Source organism: Dermacentor variabilis, chromosome 1, assembly GCF_050947875.1.
Source record: "Dermacentor variabilis isolate Ectoservices chromosome 1, ASM5094787v1, whole genome shotgun sequence".
NCBI lineage: Eukaryota > Metazoa > Arthropoda > Arachnida > Ixodida > Ixodidae > Dermacentor > Dermacentor variabilis.
Window position 1 is genome coordinate 277,250,880 of NC_134568.1, and position 15,536 is coordinate 277,266,415.

General features: G+C 46.7%; 1 protein-coding gene across 4 annotated transcripts in view; it reads right to left on the reverse strand.

Annotated features, from left to right (window-relative positions):
• The window catches only part of LOC142565267 (uncharacterized), a 111,868-nt gene that overhangs the window by 48,727 nt on the left and 47,605 nt on the right, over positions 1 to 15,536 (reverse strand). For all 4 annotated transcript variants that reach the window (XM_075676248.1, XM_075676247.1, XM_075676250.1 and 1 more), the window contains one exon: positions 10,280 to 10,479. In XM_075676248.1, coding sequence (XP_075532363.1) covers positions 10,280 to 10,479 — 200 coding nt within the window. The remainder of the gene's footprint in view (positions 1 to 10,279; positions 10,480 to 15,536) is intronic.

Here is a 15,536-nt window from a genome sequence, read left to right on the forward strand (position 1 = left end):
TCAAAGGAAAGCATCGCTGGGATACATGTTTGGATGCCACTTATGCGTACAGTGGAACTCAGCAGCGTGCAGGCGGTGCATCTGCGAAAGTACAACGGAGACCAACGTCACAGCAGGTTGTGATGCGTTTTGAAAGTGCATTTTAGAGCACAGCTCTAGTTCATGCGGCGAGCGTCGCGTGCGCCCAGTCATGCTACGGTGCTTGCGCTGCGCCAGCTAAAATGCTATCTGCTCTAAACTTCTATTATTCTCTTCGGAGCATGCGCAGAACAATCCCAAACCTGAGCACCACTTTGAACGGCTGCCTGCGACTATCATGAAGCTGCGTGGGCACCTTTTTTTCCCCGCACCATACATTGACAGTCGGCGCGACGAACACACGGACGGAGCAAGAGCCATCTTGACGTAAGGCACGTCAGGCCGTGTTGGTCGCGTCCGGTTATGTTGGCCGCATCAATGCTTCGAACTACAGGGGCGCTGCGAGTACCGCTCGTGTGACATCGGGGCACGTATTCGCGCCTGTCGCCTGCTGCAGTTTAGGCGGTGTCTGGGCGCCTACTGCAGTGTTTTTGTTTGTTCGCTCTCGTTCCCTCTGCTTGTATACTTATGGCGGTCGTGCCGCAATTATATTTTAACTCGTTCGCGAAAATTTATTCTAAGAGCTTATTTCTTAGATGACAATGCAGCTCTGAAAGTCAGCGCTACAGTGCCAGCCGAAGGAGTGCAGACTAGCCCATTGAGGGTTTTTCATGCGCGGATCGACAAATGCCAAAACATAGCATCGAAGAATCCAGTTATTATACTATACCTGCCGCGGTGCAACAGGTATGTCGCAAACACAGGCTATATGTGGCTTCTACAAGAGTTACCTTGATTTTAACCCGCTAAAACAGGCTTGCTCAGGATGAGTAGTTCATAGTATAATATCAAACTTTTGCATTTCTTCACAGAAATGCTCGGCAGTAACACGAGGACTTACCGCGTCTACCAGCACCACTTGCTTCTTTAACTGCTTCTCAAAATTAGGCGGTTCTTCATGTGTGTACTTTAAGTGATGGTAATTTGAAGTAAAACTAATTGAGGCTTACAGCTGTAAACAGAATACGAAAAGGAATGTACTAATAGATATTCCCTTTTCCGTGCTACACGTCCAACTCACTTGTGTAATTTACTGGTGTTTGTTGCTTGAGGAATATACATGTTTGGTGAACTGACACAGGCTGCTCACGCCAAATTTTTTCTTGAAATATGCCTTTTGGACCGTATGGCTGCAGCTAGAAAGAAGCCGAAGCATCATTCATTAGTAGTATGAGACATATTGAAGATATCATAATTCGCCAGTAGAGGATAAAAAATCAAATGAAATATGTAAGGCTTGTGGTGCCTTCCTTATGAACGTTTGCGAGGTTCTCTTTAATGTACTGACGAAGCGAATAGTTTTCAGTTTGTATAATTAAACAATGCTGTATCGAGACATGGTTATGCAGAAGGTGCTTGAATTCTGCTTTTCTAGGCAGCCTAAGCTGCACTGTAGTACCTGGAGTATACTTTAGTCATTGCAATTGGTGCTGTAAAAAACTGCTTCATGGCTTCAATTCAAGTTGTAGTGAACTGATGGGTTTCGCCAACAATATGTGCCTCACCATAACGACAATCGCTTGCTTCCGTTGCATGAGGGGCATGCTATATTGTCCATAAAAGACACTGAAGGCCACCATGGAACATCTTATCACTTGCAATTGATTGGCTCTCGATCTTAACCACGAAACTTTTCTTTCAGGTGATTGCTACTATGGTATTTATGAATTAACTATCTAAATACTCTACATGATGCGCCGTCGTGTTAGCAGCCATGAGAAATTCGTTTTATTGGGGCCTGTTTCAGAGAGCGGCGAAAGTAGCAGCAAATTTGTCATACGAAGTGCACGCTTCTTATTTTTTATGCATTAATAAATTATTTGACTAGACACCTCACCAGAGTAATAATAATGATGACAGCTTCGCTGGGCAGTGTCTTTCTAACATGGATAACATGTAGACATCAAATACGAAGGTTCTTCTTCCACATAAAATGCAATGTCTCTCACAGCTAAGTACTAAGGGAATGTTAAATGTTCAGCGAAGCATCATACACAACTTCGCGTGTTGGATTTACAGACATTCTTTTGATGAAAAATTTATGGACAGACACGGCGCATATATGCATTGCAAAATCAGTAGACCCCTTCAACGCTACATAACTTGTGATATCCAAGCTGCAAATTTTCCCGACTCACGCGCTTTAGAAGGAACTATAGTTCAGGCATGGCAGCAGAAAGAAGCAGACATATTCTTCAATAAGTACGGCTGGAGCAACTCATGCCCCAAGCATGCACGAAGGGAACGAGCGCGCGCAGCAGCCGAGCAAGCCAGAGCGAGCGGAGTCCTGGCCGTGACGTCACTCGCAAGAGGGCGCCACTCCAAGTTCTCGCCACTAATAGACGTTCTCGCCAATGAGACGCAGCACGTGCTGTAATATTTCTGCTGTAAATATTTGGGAAGCTAGGAAGCTTCCCAAAGCCGTCGCCGAGCATTTCAACCAACCAGGTCATAACTTTGATGAACTTAAACTTTACATCTTAGTCAAATTTCCGTTCTGAACAAGAAAGAAAATACAGAGAATCATACCTTATCCATAAGTTCAAGACATTGGAACCAATAGGCATAAACGCTTCAAAGGGAGCTTTAGACTCTATTAGCTATGCTAAATTTCAATCTACAGGCAACACTTAGTTTGGTTTCTTAACGTTTTTTTTTATCTCCTTTTTTTTTCACCAGCTGGCGTGTCAGATGCCATTGACACGCCGGCTAACACGCAGGCGTTGACACATGATTGACAGACGGCCGGGTCCCGGGCCTTGTGCACAGCACTCCTTTATTCTCAATTCAACAAGCTAACACACTTTCGCTCGTTGCCGCACCCACCCGCCTTACACCCTCTCCCCTTTAGAACCCCACCTATATATACTGTGGTGAGGAAAGCATATGTCGCCTTGAAGAAGACAAGTCCACTTGTTGAAACGTTGGCTCCTGCTTTTACCTTGTTTTCGTTTTGCTCATCGTCTTAAATTTCCATCTGCCGCCTTCCCCGTGTTTTCCCTACCTTTTTGTTCCCTCAGCATTGTGTCCAGAAGTACTGCATGCCCTACATGGGGATCTGACCACGGGGCACCTCGGATTCTCCCAGATGCTATCAAGGATACAGGAAAGGTAATACTGGCCGCGCCTGACCGCCAACGTCACCCATTACGTCGGGACATGCCAAGACTGTCAGCAACGCAATACACTGCCTACAAGGCCAGCGGGATTGCTACAGCCGGCTGAGCCTCCTTGCTGACTATTTCAGCAGATAGGGATGGATTTCTCGGTACCCTTTCCGACGTCAACATCTGGAAATAAATAGATCTTTGTGGCTACTGGCTACCTTACCTGAAACGAAAGCTCTGCCTAAAGGTAGTGCGGGCGAAGTTGCTAAATTCTTCATCGAGAACATCCTGGTGCAACATGGTGCCCCAGAAGTCCTTACCACCCACAGAGGAGCGACCTTCACTGCAGAGCTCACCCAAGTCATTTTGCAATACTGCCAGGCAAGCCAAAGGAGGACGAATGCCTACCACCCACAGACGAATGGCATCACGGAGCGACTGAACAAGACCCTCGCCAACATGCTTGCAATGTACGTTGACGTCGAGCACAAGACATTGGATGCCGTCCTGCCATACGTAACCCACGCTTACAACACGGTGATGCAAGAAACAACGCAAATCACACCGCTCAACCTGGTTTACGGATGAAACTTGGTGATGACTCTCAAAGCCATGCTGCCGCACGTCACCGACGAAGAGAATCTCGACGTCACCACCTATCTCCAGTGCACTAAGGAAGCCCAACAGCTCGCCCGCCTGCGCATTAATAACCAGCAGAGGACCGACAGCCAGCACTAAAATCTTCGACGACGATACATGGAATACCAGCCCGGCGACCATGTTTGGGTCTGGACTCCTGATACACCGAAAATAACTTAGCAAGAAACTGTTACACCATTATTTTGGACCCTACAAGATCATCCGACGCATTGGCACACTGGACTATGAGGTCGTGTCAGACATCACTTCGCAATCACAGCAGCGCCGCACAACCTTAAAGGGACCCTGAAACGATTTTGATGATTTTGTACAAACATACTGAGTCATTAGAGTAGGTCCTTCTGATCATTAATTGACACATGTAACTACTCCGTATAAAGCATGTAATTTATTATAACGTTTTAAAAATGTATATCATTGCCGATTGCAGCACACTGCTCGGCTGAATTTTCAGCCACCCTACCCATTTGACCTAAATTGCCCTAATGACGTCAGTAGGGTGAGCTATCCGACTGGCTGCCTAGGGCGCATCACAGATAATTTTTCCAACTTGATCGTGAACAAACGTTGTTGGTGACAGTTGGAATGTTAGTTAATTTGTTTCTATAAAAAGAAAGTAAGAGAAAGAGAATGCACGTGAACAATTTCTCAGTACACTTAAACACTTCCGGCACACAGCAAGTGTCGTCTGCTTGTGTTACAACGTGCTCCGTATTGACGAGTGCTCCGCGTTCAGTGTTGGTCTGTCTTTCCGTGAGCACCATGAATCGCCTTTGTTGTGTTGTGGACTGCAAACGTAGCGACTGGCAATATGTCAAGCTGCGAAAACGTGTCCCTCTGCAAGGCAGTAGACGAGCAGAGTGGCTGCAGTGCAACGGAGTATGAGTATCCGATCGGCGGCAGGATTTGCATGTTTACAGCCGCCACTTTACACCAGAGGATTACTATCACAATAGCTTTTCGCGATTCCAGTATTCGGGTAAACGCAAGCGAGGGGACGGGCTTGACCGCTTGACCGTGCCGTTTCACGAGATGAGCAGAAGCGCAAATATGAACAATCTGCACGGTGCAGCCTCCACTCATCGGTCGAAACGTCCAGATCGCCTGTGGTTACCGGAATACCAGACGCAGTCGGCACTACGACAGAATGCTCGCAACGCACGCTGCTTCGACAGCTCTCGCTTGGGGTCAACTGCCAAGCAGCTGCCGGAGAGGTTGGAGAGGCTTCGCGTGCTCGCTCATAGAGAACCGAAAGTAGACGACACAACGTGCCATCATGACGCAGAGCCAGTGAAGGCGAAGCGTAGCCCCAATCACGCAGCGAATAAGTTGAGGAGAAAATGCATGGCTATGGAGGAGGATAACTAGTAATTGTTCATAGCTCTCTTAATATGAGAAGCTTCACAGAAATTGTGGTGCGAATGATTAACTTTAGTTGTACCCTACGCGTCTACAAAATTTGTCTGAACCGTTTCAGGAGTCCTTTAAGTCATCCACGTGGTGCGTCTTAAGCCTTTCTACGCCCGCTGACGAACTTAGGGACTTAGTTTCTTAGTGATTTTGTTGTTGTTTTTTCTTTATTATGTGTGGTTTTGTTTTTGCTTTCCTGTTTGTTTGTAGCATCAGGACGATGATTTCTTATGAGGGGGTCATTGACATGTGTACCTGTTTATCTTTCTTAGGTGACCACTTTTTCATCGGCTAACAAAGGTTAAACGTTATCGCCCAGCACCAGGCGCATGTATAGGAAGATTTTCTAATGTTATTGCTAGCTCTATCTGTCGTCGCCTAACTTTGTGTAATTTGATTGTATGTGCGATGCGAATTGTAAACAGGGTGCCTACCAAGTTGACATTTGCAAATTCCGCGAGTTTTCCAGGCTTTCCCTGAGCATGTTTGCAAAATTCCCTGAATGAGCCAGAACTTTGTTGTATGTCAAGACAGGCTGACACCATGTTACCCGATGCTGTCACTCTCTAGTAAGCATGTTGAAACAAAAAATGACTTTTTTGAATATTATTATTTTGAATATTTTTTGAACATTTGAATATTTTTAGTATTTAGAAATGTTTGAATAGTAAGGAGTTATATCTATTTTATGTAAAAAGAAAACAGAAGGAAGGTGTTAGTAAAATGCACAGTGAAAAAAAATGGTAAAACCCATTCCAAATTGAGTCTAACATCTTCAAATACGAATAAAAAGGAGATGCATAGATAAGTAAATATTCTTGAATTTGAGCTATTTCTATCAACTGATAGCAAGCTCATCAGTATGAGGCCTACTTTGTCACAACTAAGATTCTCTCTCAGCAGCTGGGAAGTCAACCTCAACTGTCCTGACATACTCTCGGCCCGTACACAACATCTCAGTGTTGGGTTTCACTGCCTTAAAGAGTTTATTTTTGTTTGGATGGGGGACACCTGCATCTTGGCGTCAGCCAACACTTTGTTTTTTGAGCTCAAGCTCCTTCAAAGAGGCGGTGGCACGCTTCCTTTCCCAGTAATTCCTCAGTGCGTCGATCCTTTCTGTTCTCATACTCTTTCTGCCACGCGTTCACCCCATGGATCATTTGAAGCATCCTCTTGGTCAGTTGTACAGTCAACGTCCGATTTTTCGGACTCCCTGGGGGCCGCAAAAACACCCGAAAAATCGGGCAGTCCGCAAAAATGAATGCATGTGTTTAACTGCCCTTAAGGGCTAAAATTGCCACAGGCACATCCAAAAAAGCTCTTATGGCCTGCCAATACACCTGTTAGGCATATTGATGCTTGTACTGTGACAGGGGACGGGGGTGCACGCGTGTATAATTAATTAAGGGATACATACTGTGTCCCGTGACTATTGCCCCTTCCCACGCTTGTTATGCTTCACCGCTTAACACTGCTGTACTGAGGCTAAGCTAACTTTCGGAAACTGGCATTACGCAACGCGCTGTGCTCTGCGAGCTTCGAAGCCAATCACGAGAATTACAAAGGCAGAGTCGGCGCCATTGCTGACAGCGGCGAATTCTTTCAATGAAAAACACGGCACCGCACGGCAAGAAGCTTAAAAACGAACGTAGAAGCAGCTAGGCCTAACGTTGCCGTGGTGGCGGCTACGACTGCCAGCGGATCTGCGTGCGAGAGTGCCGGTTAGAGGCGGCGAGATAATCAAAATGGCGGCCGTGGTGGCTTTGATTAATGCCATTTCAGACCTGCAGTCAGGGCAATATTCATTGACTATAGACCGTTTCATCGGGCGAGGAGGATAGGCGCGCGGAGAGCCTTTCCTCCTCTCTGGCTTGGGCGATCCGGCGCGGCGCTGCTTGAAAGTATTGCTGTCGCGTGCTGCGGAATGATTTTGAGATGTTTTAGATCTTACTTTGTGAAATTTACGCCATGTTCGTTCATATAGGGTCGTCAGGGAAGCCTTTCGGTGCATCGGTAACTACTGTAGGCAGAACTATGTCTTGGGGGCGCAAAAATGTGACGCGCATAGCAGCCGCGGTGTACGCGCTTTATCAGTCGCGGCGCGTGTATGTGTTGTTTACTATTTTGCTTATATCGATTTTAATTCAACAAAGAAAACCGGCGTTTCTGTATTACCAGCATTAAATGGTAAATCAGATCACTGTCTGATCAATTGGCACAGGGAGTAAAACATAAAACATAAGAGCGCATGCTCGCGCACGGCCAACCTAAGGAAACCACGAAAAATCTGAGCGGCAGGCGCTATCAAATATTTGTGATACACTGGCATCGTTCTCACGCATTTGAAGTCTAGAATGCTTGAAATAACCATACGTCTACACTAGCCTTGCTGCATGAGGCCCATGGTGCTGCTCAACAGAGATCACTGCGGTTGGTGAGCCAGCACGATACATATATAAGCTGTGTGCTTCGGCATTGCCTTTTTGGCCTGTATACAGCCATAATATATGAGAGGGTTCGCATAAAAAGAATGCTATGGCTATTTTTTGGGCGCAAAATTTTCGTAATGCGTGTGAGTGCGTCATAGAGAACTGAACGAACACAACCGAAAAACAAAATTCGGTTATCATCCTCTTTCTCTAAAGAGCAAGAGAAAATGGGCTAACGGCGCACGACGTTTATAAATATATAACCGCTGATTCCGTATGCTTCGAACATGCGCTATATAGAACAAATATATCTGTAATCCAGCACCTACTACTCCTTAGGACGCTCGCGCAGTTCGTAAACGGTTGTTTTGCTGGACAAGCTTAATTCAGACTGTAAGGTATGCTATTACTATCCAAAACTATTTTATTCATGGGTGGAAACCTCATCCATCCAACCAAGTAGTCACACAATGTAACCTGCAGCGAACAGTTTGAACGCTTGTCCAGCACAGCTCCTATCGTAGCAGAATGGTACCCACACTGTTACGATCGTCGCGTATGTTTCATGGCTCCTAAACTGCAGCTTAGAAATAGAGGATAATACTGCAATAATGTCACATTAGTGATTGGAACATTCAGAAATACACAATTGACTCAAATATGCACGTACACATCGCACTGCGTGTTCCGTCCACCTCAACGCCAGCATCAATTCCAGCCATGACGCTTTAAACCACTTCAGCACGTCTCAAAGAACTGTTTACCACGTAGAAGACGCACGTCATACTAAACAGACCGCACGACCGCGAAAACAAACGCCAGAGCCTACCAAAGAGCGTTTACCTGCCATGCAAAAGACCGCTTTCACCCAAGCCAGTATGGCGCTGCTCATAGGTGGCGCCACTGCGTTCACAATATGGCGGTGCCTACGAAAAAACGGTCTATATGGAGTACGTGATGGTGCCGCAAAGCTGTGCGAATTATCGGGCATGTCCGAAAAATCGGGCGTCTAGAAAATCGGTCGTTAACTACTCTGGCAATAATACCCCATGCCGATGACACGGCGTCAATGACGATTCGTTGCGATTCCTCTGTTACTGGAGCCAGCATTAATACGACTTTCGCTCCCTTTCAATAAAGTTACAGCTAATTTTTCTTGATAGAAGCAATTCCCTGAGTTTTCCCTGAGTTTTCCCGGTTTGGCGGTTTTCCCGGTTGGTAGACACCCTGAGTATAGTACTTTCTGGAAGACACACGGGCGCCAGCGATTATTCTGGAACCTTTGATGACTCATGTATAAAAGCCAATGCACTTGCCCCGCAGATCAGATTTTCAACAATCGCCGACTTCATTCGCCGCTATCATTGTGCTTTGACTGTAGCCCGTTTTTCTGGGCACAGGTTCACCCAATAAAGAGTTAGTTTCACCATACACAGTTTTGCTACTGTGCGTGTTCTTGACCGTCACTACAACGTGACACTACATACTTCCCCTCTGGATAGTTGCACGTTAGCAGAAAGGTAAGCACTGCTGCAAAGCTTTTGTGTGTGTGTGTGTGTGTGTGGGGGGGTTCACGGATAATTACAGCTGTCAAGAGGCTAACGTAGCGACGCCCAGAGAGCTTCAGAGGGCAGTGTGCACATTCGATGTGGTGCAAAGGTTCAAACAAGTTTCTCGCATTGCCTTTTCTCTCTTCCGGACTCCTGTTGTACACACACCCTCTGAACCATCCCCCGACGTGGTGTGCCAGAAAGCAACAGCAGCAGCACCAGAGGGAAAGTCGAATGAAGAGGCAAAGAAAGCTTGGCTTTGAAAAGGAGGGGGGGGGGGGGGTGCTTATTATAGCTGTCCTAGACAAGCAAGTCGCATTATTTTTAGAATGCTTTTCTTCCACGCACCATGGTCGACGATTCGGTCAAGTACCAGAAATTACCAGCTCTTCGACGACACGAAGGCCTGGTAGGGAGTAACAATGCCCCCAAGTGTTATGCACGCGCTCGTCCTCATCTTTATCATTGTGTGGAATTTTTAGCGCTGATTCCCCCTCAAAAGTTTTGATTAGCATGATCTGGAATGAGGGAGAGCTGCACCATGAGTGGGGTCACAATGTTCTGTGTGTGGGAGAGGGAATTGCCCCCATGAGAACCCCCCTCCCCTTACTTTCATATTAAAAAGAAAGAAAAAGCTTTCGCTTTAATCCATGTTGCTTTTTCGGAGCCCCCTAGCTGAAACTTTCTGTTGCGTGATAAAGGGGGGGGGGGGGGGGGTCTGCTTCGTGAGAGAATCTCAGAGGGTTGCCCCCCACTGCCTATGTCAATGACGAGTACACATTTGTACTGGTCCAAAGGCACCGCACTTGTGGTTTTTTTGCATAAACATGATCACATTTCTTTTTCTCGCTGACATCGAATATATGCTTATAACAAATATGAGATATAACAAAGATATCTTCATGTCAGATGAGATTTCATTATAATGAGGTTTCACTGTAATATTTACTAAAAAAAAGAAGGCTAGGCATGAAATTCCACTTACTGCACAAAATGGGAGCTGAAGCAACTTGTAGAATCTCTGAAGGTAAGCCCCCGGTGTCCTGTCCTCGCTGTGCAGGCAGCACAACACGGAACACCAGGCGACACTTTGTGCTGCGTTTCTTGTTGCGTGTACCGCCATAACGAACCAAGCGCTTCTCCACATCAACATTGCGTTCCTTCAAGATTCCTACACAGTCACAGCTGAAAAAGAAAGCCAGTACAGAACAATTAAAAATACATTCCTTCTTTAACGCTGAAGCACAAACACAAGCACACACAAACAACCATGCTGTGCATTTGCACAGCATGGTTCTCTCAAGAGCGGCCTTGGCTCAACAAAGAAAGCATCTAGAGAGAAACTGTAGGCATCAAAGGAACCTCTGCTTCCTGTAAAGATGCCATGAATGTGTATTATTTTTGTGCCACAAAGTAGAGCCACTTTCTATCACTTGCCATAGCGCATTCTTAACCCTTTCATGGTCAATGACGTACATATACGACGCCGCTAACAAGTCCGAAATGGTTTACGCCATATATTTATGGCGCTGTCTATGCATTTAAAAAGCGCACCAATTTTCTAACTCTTTATTTACTGGCGTGTGCTGCCATTATGCAGGAATACAGGAAATTTTTTTTCTCCCGCCTCCCTCTCTCGGTTTTCATTGCATGGTTTGTCTGCTCCGGCGCATCTATACACAACCACTCGCGCATTGGCGTGTGCGCGGGCAGGCGGCGATTAGTTTGGGTTTTGTTCCTTGGACGGTTTCGGCTTCTTGCACTCACAAAACTGATGGCCGTCTTGTTACTAATCGCTCAAAGGGCGACCGCCTGTTACTCGCTCGTTTATTGTTCACAAGGCTTACTGCGCGCATGCACGGCAGCATCCTTCGCACACGCGAAGGGTGCCGCCATGCATGCATTCTTTTTTTTAGACCCTCGAAAACTAATTGCTTCTGGTTGGTATGGTATGGTATGAAGAACTTTATTAAGGTCCTGAGGGATCAGTTTGGGACTGATGCAGGCCGCTCCCACGTCGGTACAGAGAGGCCGAGCCCCTCTGCCGTCACACGGGCCCTCTGGACAGCCCCGAGTTGGTCCGCCAGCACTTCACAGTGCAGCATCTGCTGCCACCACTGTTCACTTCGAGAACCATCACCGGCAAATGCCAAGCAGCGCCAAAGCATCTGTTTTAAATCGAGCAAACCCCCACACTTACTACAATAGACTGAAACCCCGCAGTCCGGATTAATTTTATTCATGACAACCGGGTTAGGGTACGTTCGTGTCTGCAGAAGCCTTAATGTATCCGCCTGTGGCCTATTTAATTTAGAATGTGGCAGGGGGAATGCCTTGCGCCCTAAGTAATAGTGCTTGGTGATTTCGTTGTAGGTTAACAGTTTGTCCTTGTACTCAGGAGTGGGAGATCCAGCCCCTTCAGGGAGTACACAGCACACTAATCCTCGTGCCTCCCTGTGCACCACCTCGTTGAGGTTACGCGGGGCTCCCTTCACTCTCCCTATATGCGCCGGGAACCAAGTAACTGTATGCGAAGTGATATCCTTACCCTGCAGCAGTCTGTTAGCCGGTTCCGCAACAAGTCCCGAGAAGGCTTTAATCGCAAATCGCGAGTCACTAAACACCACAACTCTTCTCGAATCAATTAGCGCTAGAGCAATAGCCACCTGTTCGGCAACTTCCGGATCTTTGGTATAAATGGAAGCGGCATTTCTAACGCTCCCTTTGCCATCTACCACCCTCACCGAATAAGCATTTTTACCATTAATCCATGCAGCGTCAACAAACACAGAATCCTCCTCCTGATTCTTTGCCTCTCGCTGGTGATAAGATGAAGATTAGCGGAAGTTTGTCACGTTTTGCTTTTTGATGGGCACACAACCACACAGTTTTCTTGAGTGCGCTCACTTACGCAGTTCGATTAGGCTATGGACGTAAATATTAGTGTAAGAGTAGGAACATTTGAGACTTGCGAAATATTCTCGTGTGCGCATTTTCTAAGCCTTGAACCATGTGTATAACAATGCATCAGATTTTTAATTCTTATAAGTTTATTTGGTTTCTTCATTGTTACTCATGAATAAACAGTACATATATACCAACCCAAAATATTTTTTTCTCACTTTACTGTCCACCCTAGAAAAATTTCGCTGAATTTTTTTTCGAAATAGGTCCTTCTGAAGAATTTACATCTGCAATAATAAATGATCGACCCTGGGTGGACGCATATGGTGAAAAAAATCTACCCTAAAGGGTTAAATACCCAGCCCCGGCCTCTCCAGAATTCATTTTCTTTGCTTTGTAGGTCTCAGCAATGCACTCGTTAAGTGCCTTGGTGATGAGGAAAGGGGACATGTCTTGAATTTTTCGTTCAGTTTCAGACGTGATGACAAAAATTTTTTTAAAGCTATCACTAGGTTTACTGAAGTTCATTACCTCAGTCCGGTGCCTTTTCGGCCTCCGATCAGGTTTTGCTGAAGAGGGGGTTCTATTCATGAAATTACATATACGTTCGGCAGCTAAGCTGCCCGCCCACCATGGAGCCCAACATGGGAGTGTTTTAAAAACCACTAGCCATACAGAACTGCTATAACCATATAACCATGACCAAGGAAGGCCACGCCCACATGGTTAATCCTTGCCGCCTTGAAATTCGGAAGTGAGAAGAAGTGATAAGAAGACAGGAAAGAAGAGACAGCGAGAGGGAAAGCAAAAGATTGAATAGAGGGACAGGAAAAGGCGACTGCCAATTTACTCCAGGTGGGTCAGTCTGGAGGTGCCGTCTATGTGAGGCAGAGGCCAAAGAGGTATGTTGCCTCCGCCGGGGGGCCTTAAAGGTCCAGACACCCAGCATCCGCTCAACCTCCAGGATCTCCCTTTCCCCAGACACGGCTAAGCCACGCATGACTACACGCGGGAGGGTCCAACCCTCGTGTGGTCGGGTATGTGGTGTCGCAACACACCAAACGCCTGCTTACGCAGACGCCCCCTGCGGGGAGACCAGTCCAGGAGCACCAGCTTTGCGCTCAGGCGCGAAATTTTGAACGCACGATAGAGAATGTACCGGTACGTCAGTGACACTGTGGGGGGGAAGCACGAAGACAAACCGGTACGTCCGTGACAGCGAAAGGGTCAATGCAATCAAACTCTCATCAATTTGGACGTATTTGGCTGCACATCGGTTAAATCGGACAAATGTTGGAGCTCGGCGAGTGCGGAATGCTGTAAATGTGCGACATAAAACAGCAAAAAATGGTGCTAGCACCCAAACGAAATGAAGCGGCAGAGTCCGCATCACCATAGTGATCAGCAGAAATCCTGAAGTCGAGCCCACTTATAACGAACCTGAGCATTGTGCGGCCTCTGTTCGTTATACCCCAAAGTTCGTAGTAAGTGGACGACAGCTTAAAAAGAAAAAAAAAGTGTTTAGTCAAAACACAAAATTTATTTATTTGCAAAGAAGTTCATGATGCTCATCTGTTTTTGCAGTGCAGATCTGATGAGGGCGGTCTCCAGTTTATTTAAAGAAGAAGCGTGCTCTTCACTGAGGCCCTTGGCATAGGCAAGTTGCGTGAGGCTCCCTATGTGGTCCATTGCTACAGGCACGCTTATGGGTGCTGGCTCCGAAGTTTCATCGTCATCCCATTCCTCCGCGTTGCTCTCCACCCGCACTTAGCGATGCCCTCATCCATGAACGGTTCCGTAAAATCAGCGTCTTCATCAGCAGAAATAGGCATCCCAATCAGTGTCGTAGGCCCCCTTGTCGGAGTCGACGACGCGCTGCTACAAATCGTCGCCAGACCAATCATCTTCGGAAGCATCAGGCTTGGCATCAGGCACTGAGTCGATGAAGCTGGCCTTGAAGAAACAGTTCCGCATGCAAGCAACCGTCGTCTCTGCCCAGGCCGTCTTCGCCATCTCAACGGCTGAATACAGTGAAACTTGAAGCGGCAAGTTGGCAGCCGGGCGGTCAACAGCGATGAGCAAGCGTCAGACAATGCCGCGCCTATACGATGCCTTAAAGGGACACTAAAGTGAAAAAATGATTTCTTCTGCATCAGTAAATTACCGTTATACAACACCAAAAACATCACTCTTACAACGATAAGACGTTTGGTAAGCCAGAAAAAGCGCAAGAACGAAATACGGGTGGCGACGCCTACTTAAGTTCCCGCACCAGGGGGCTGTGACGTCTTGGATTTTGATGGCATCTTCTAGGGCCTAGTAACTATATATAGCGGTATGGATGGACTGCATTGTGTTCTAAAGGAACCAAATATTGAACATGGCAAGTTTCGAAAATCTTTATTCAGCCAACGCGGCCCAAATGCGAAAACATACTTTGGAATCCCTGACGTCACGCTCACGTACCGGCGCTGGGGTTTCGGCGCGAAATTCAAATACTGATACTTGGACCCTTCATTTCTCATCTAATAAACAAACAATTTTTTTTTAAATGACTGCCTGCAGGGTTCTCAAACAATGCTTCATTAGTCTAAACTGATTTATTGTTTCGCTTTAGTGTCCCTTTAAATACACATATTATGCCCAAATCAATCAGCTGCACTTTCAAAGTGGTATTGGGCGGCAGGAAAAGTAAAGTAACTGCTGTCAGAGAAGTTCACACATTGTGCGCTGAGCAGTTGTCGAGCACGAGCAGCATGCTCTTTCTTTGCCTCTGCATGTCGCGGTCAAACTCGCCCAGCCACTCTGTGAATAATGAACTGCGCGTCATCCACGCCTTAGTATTGCGCTGTAGTCCACAGGTACAAACCTCCAAAAGCAACGCAGCTTCTTTGACTTTCCGATTACAAAGGGCACACGCCGGTCACTGCCATCCATATTAGTGCACAGAGGTACTGTAACCCGCACTTTTACTGTGCTTGCCACCAGCCACATGAGTCGTCTTTCATGGCATGCGTCTTGTCCGGCAGCATCTGATAAAATAACACAGGTTCATCTGTGTTATACACGTCCTGCTCCATGTAGTTTTAAGCAGCGCGTCCTCTACATCCACATAGGTGGCCTTCTGCAGGCGTTTTCTGTTCGTCGAGTCGGCGGCAGAGCTGGCGATCTTTTGGCGATCTGGCGATCTTGGTTGTCTGGATCCTGTGAAAACGGTGCCAACCATGGTCGTCCATATTTCTGAGCAACCGACGCTAACCGAGCCCTGTTCTGTTCCTTAGTCAGCTACGTCTATGCTACTCGGCCGGGCCCCTGCTACAGAGCTCCAGGTATCTGGT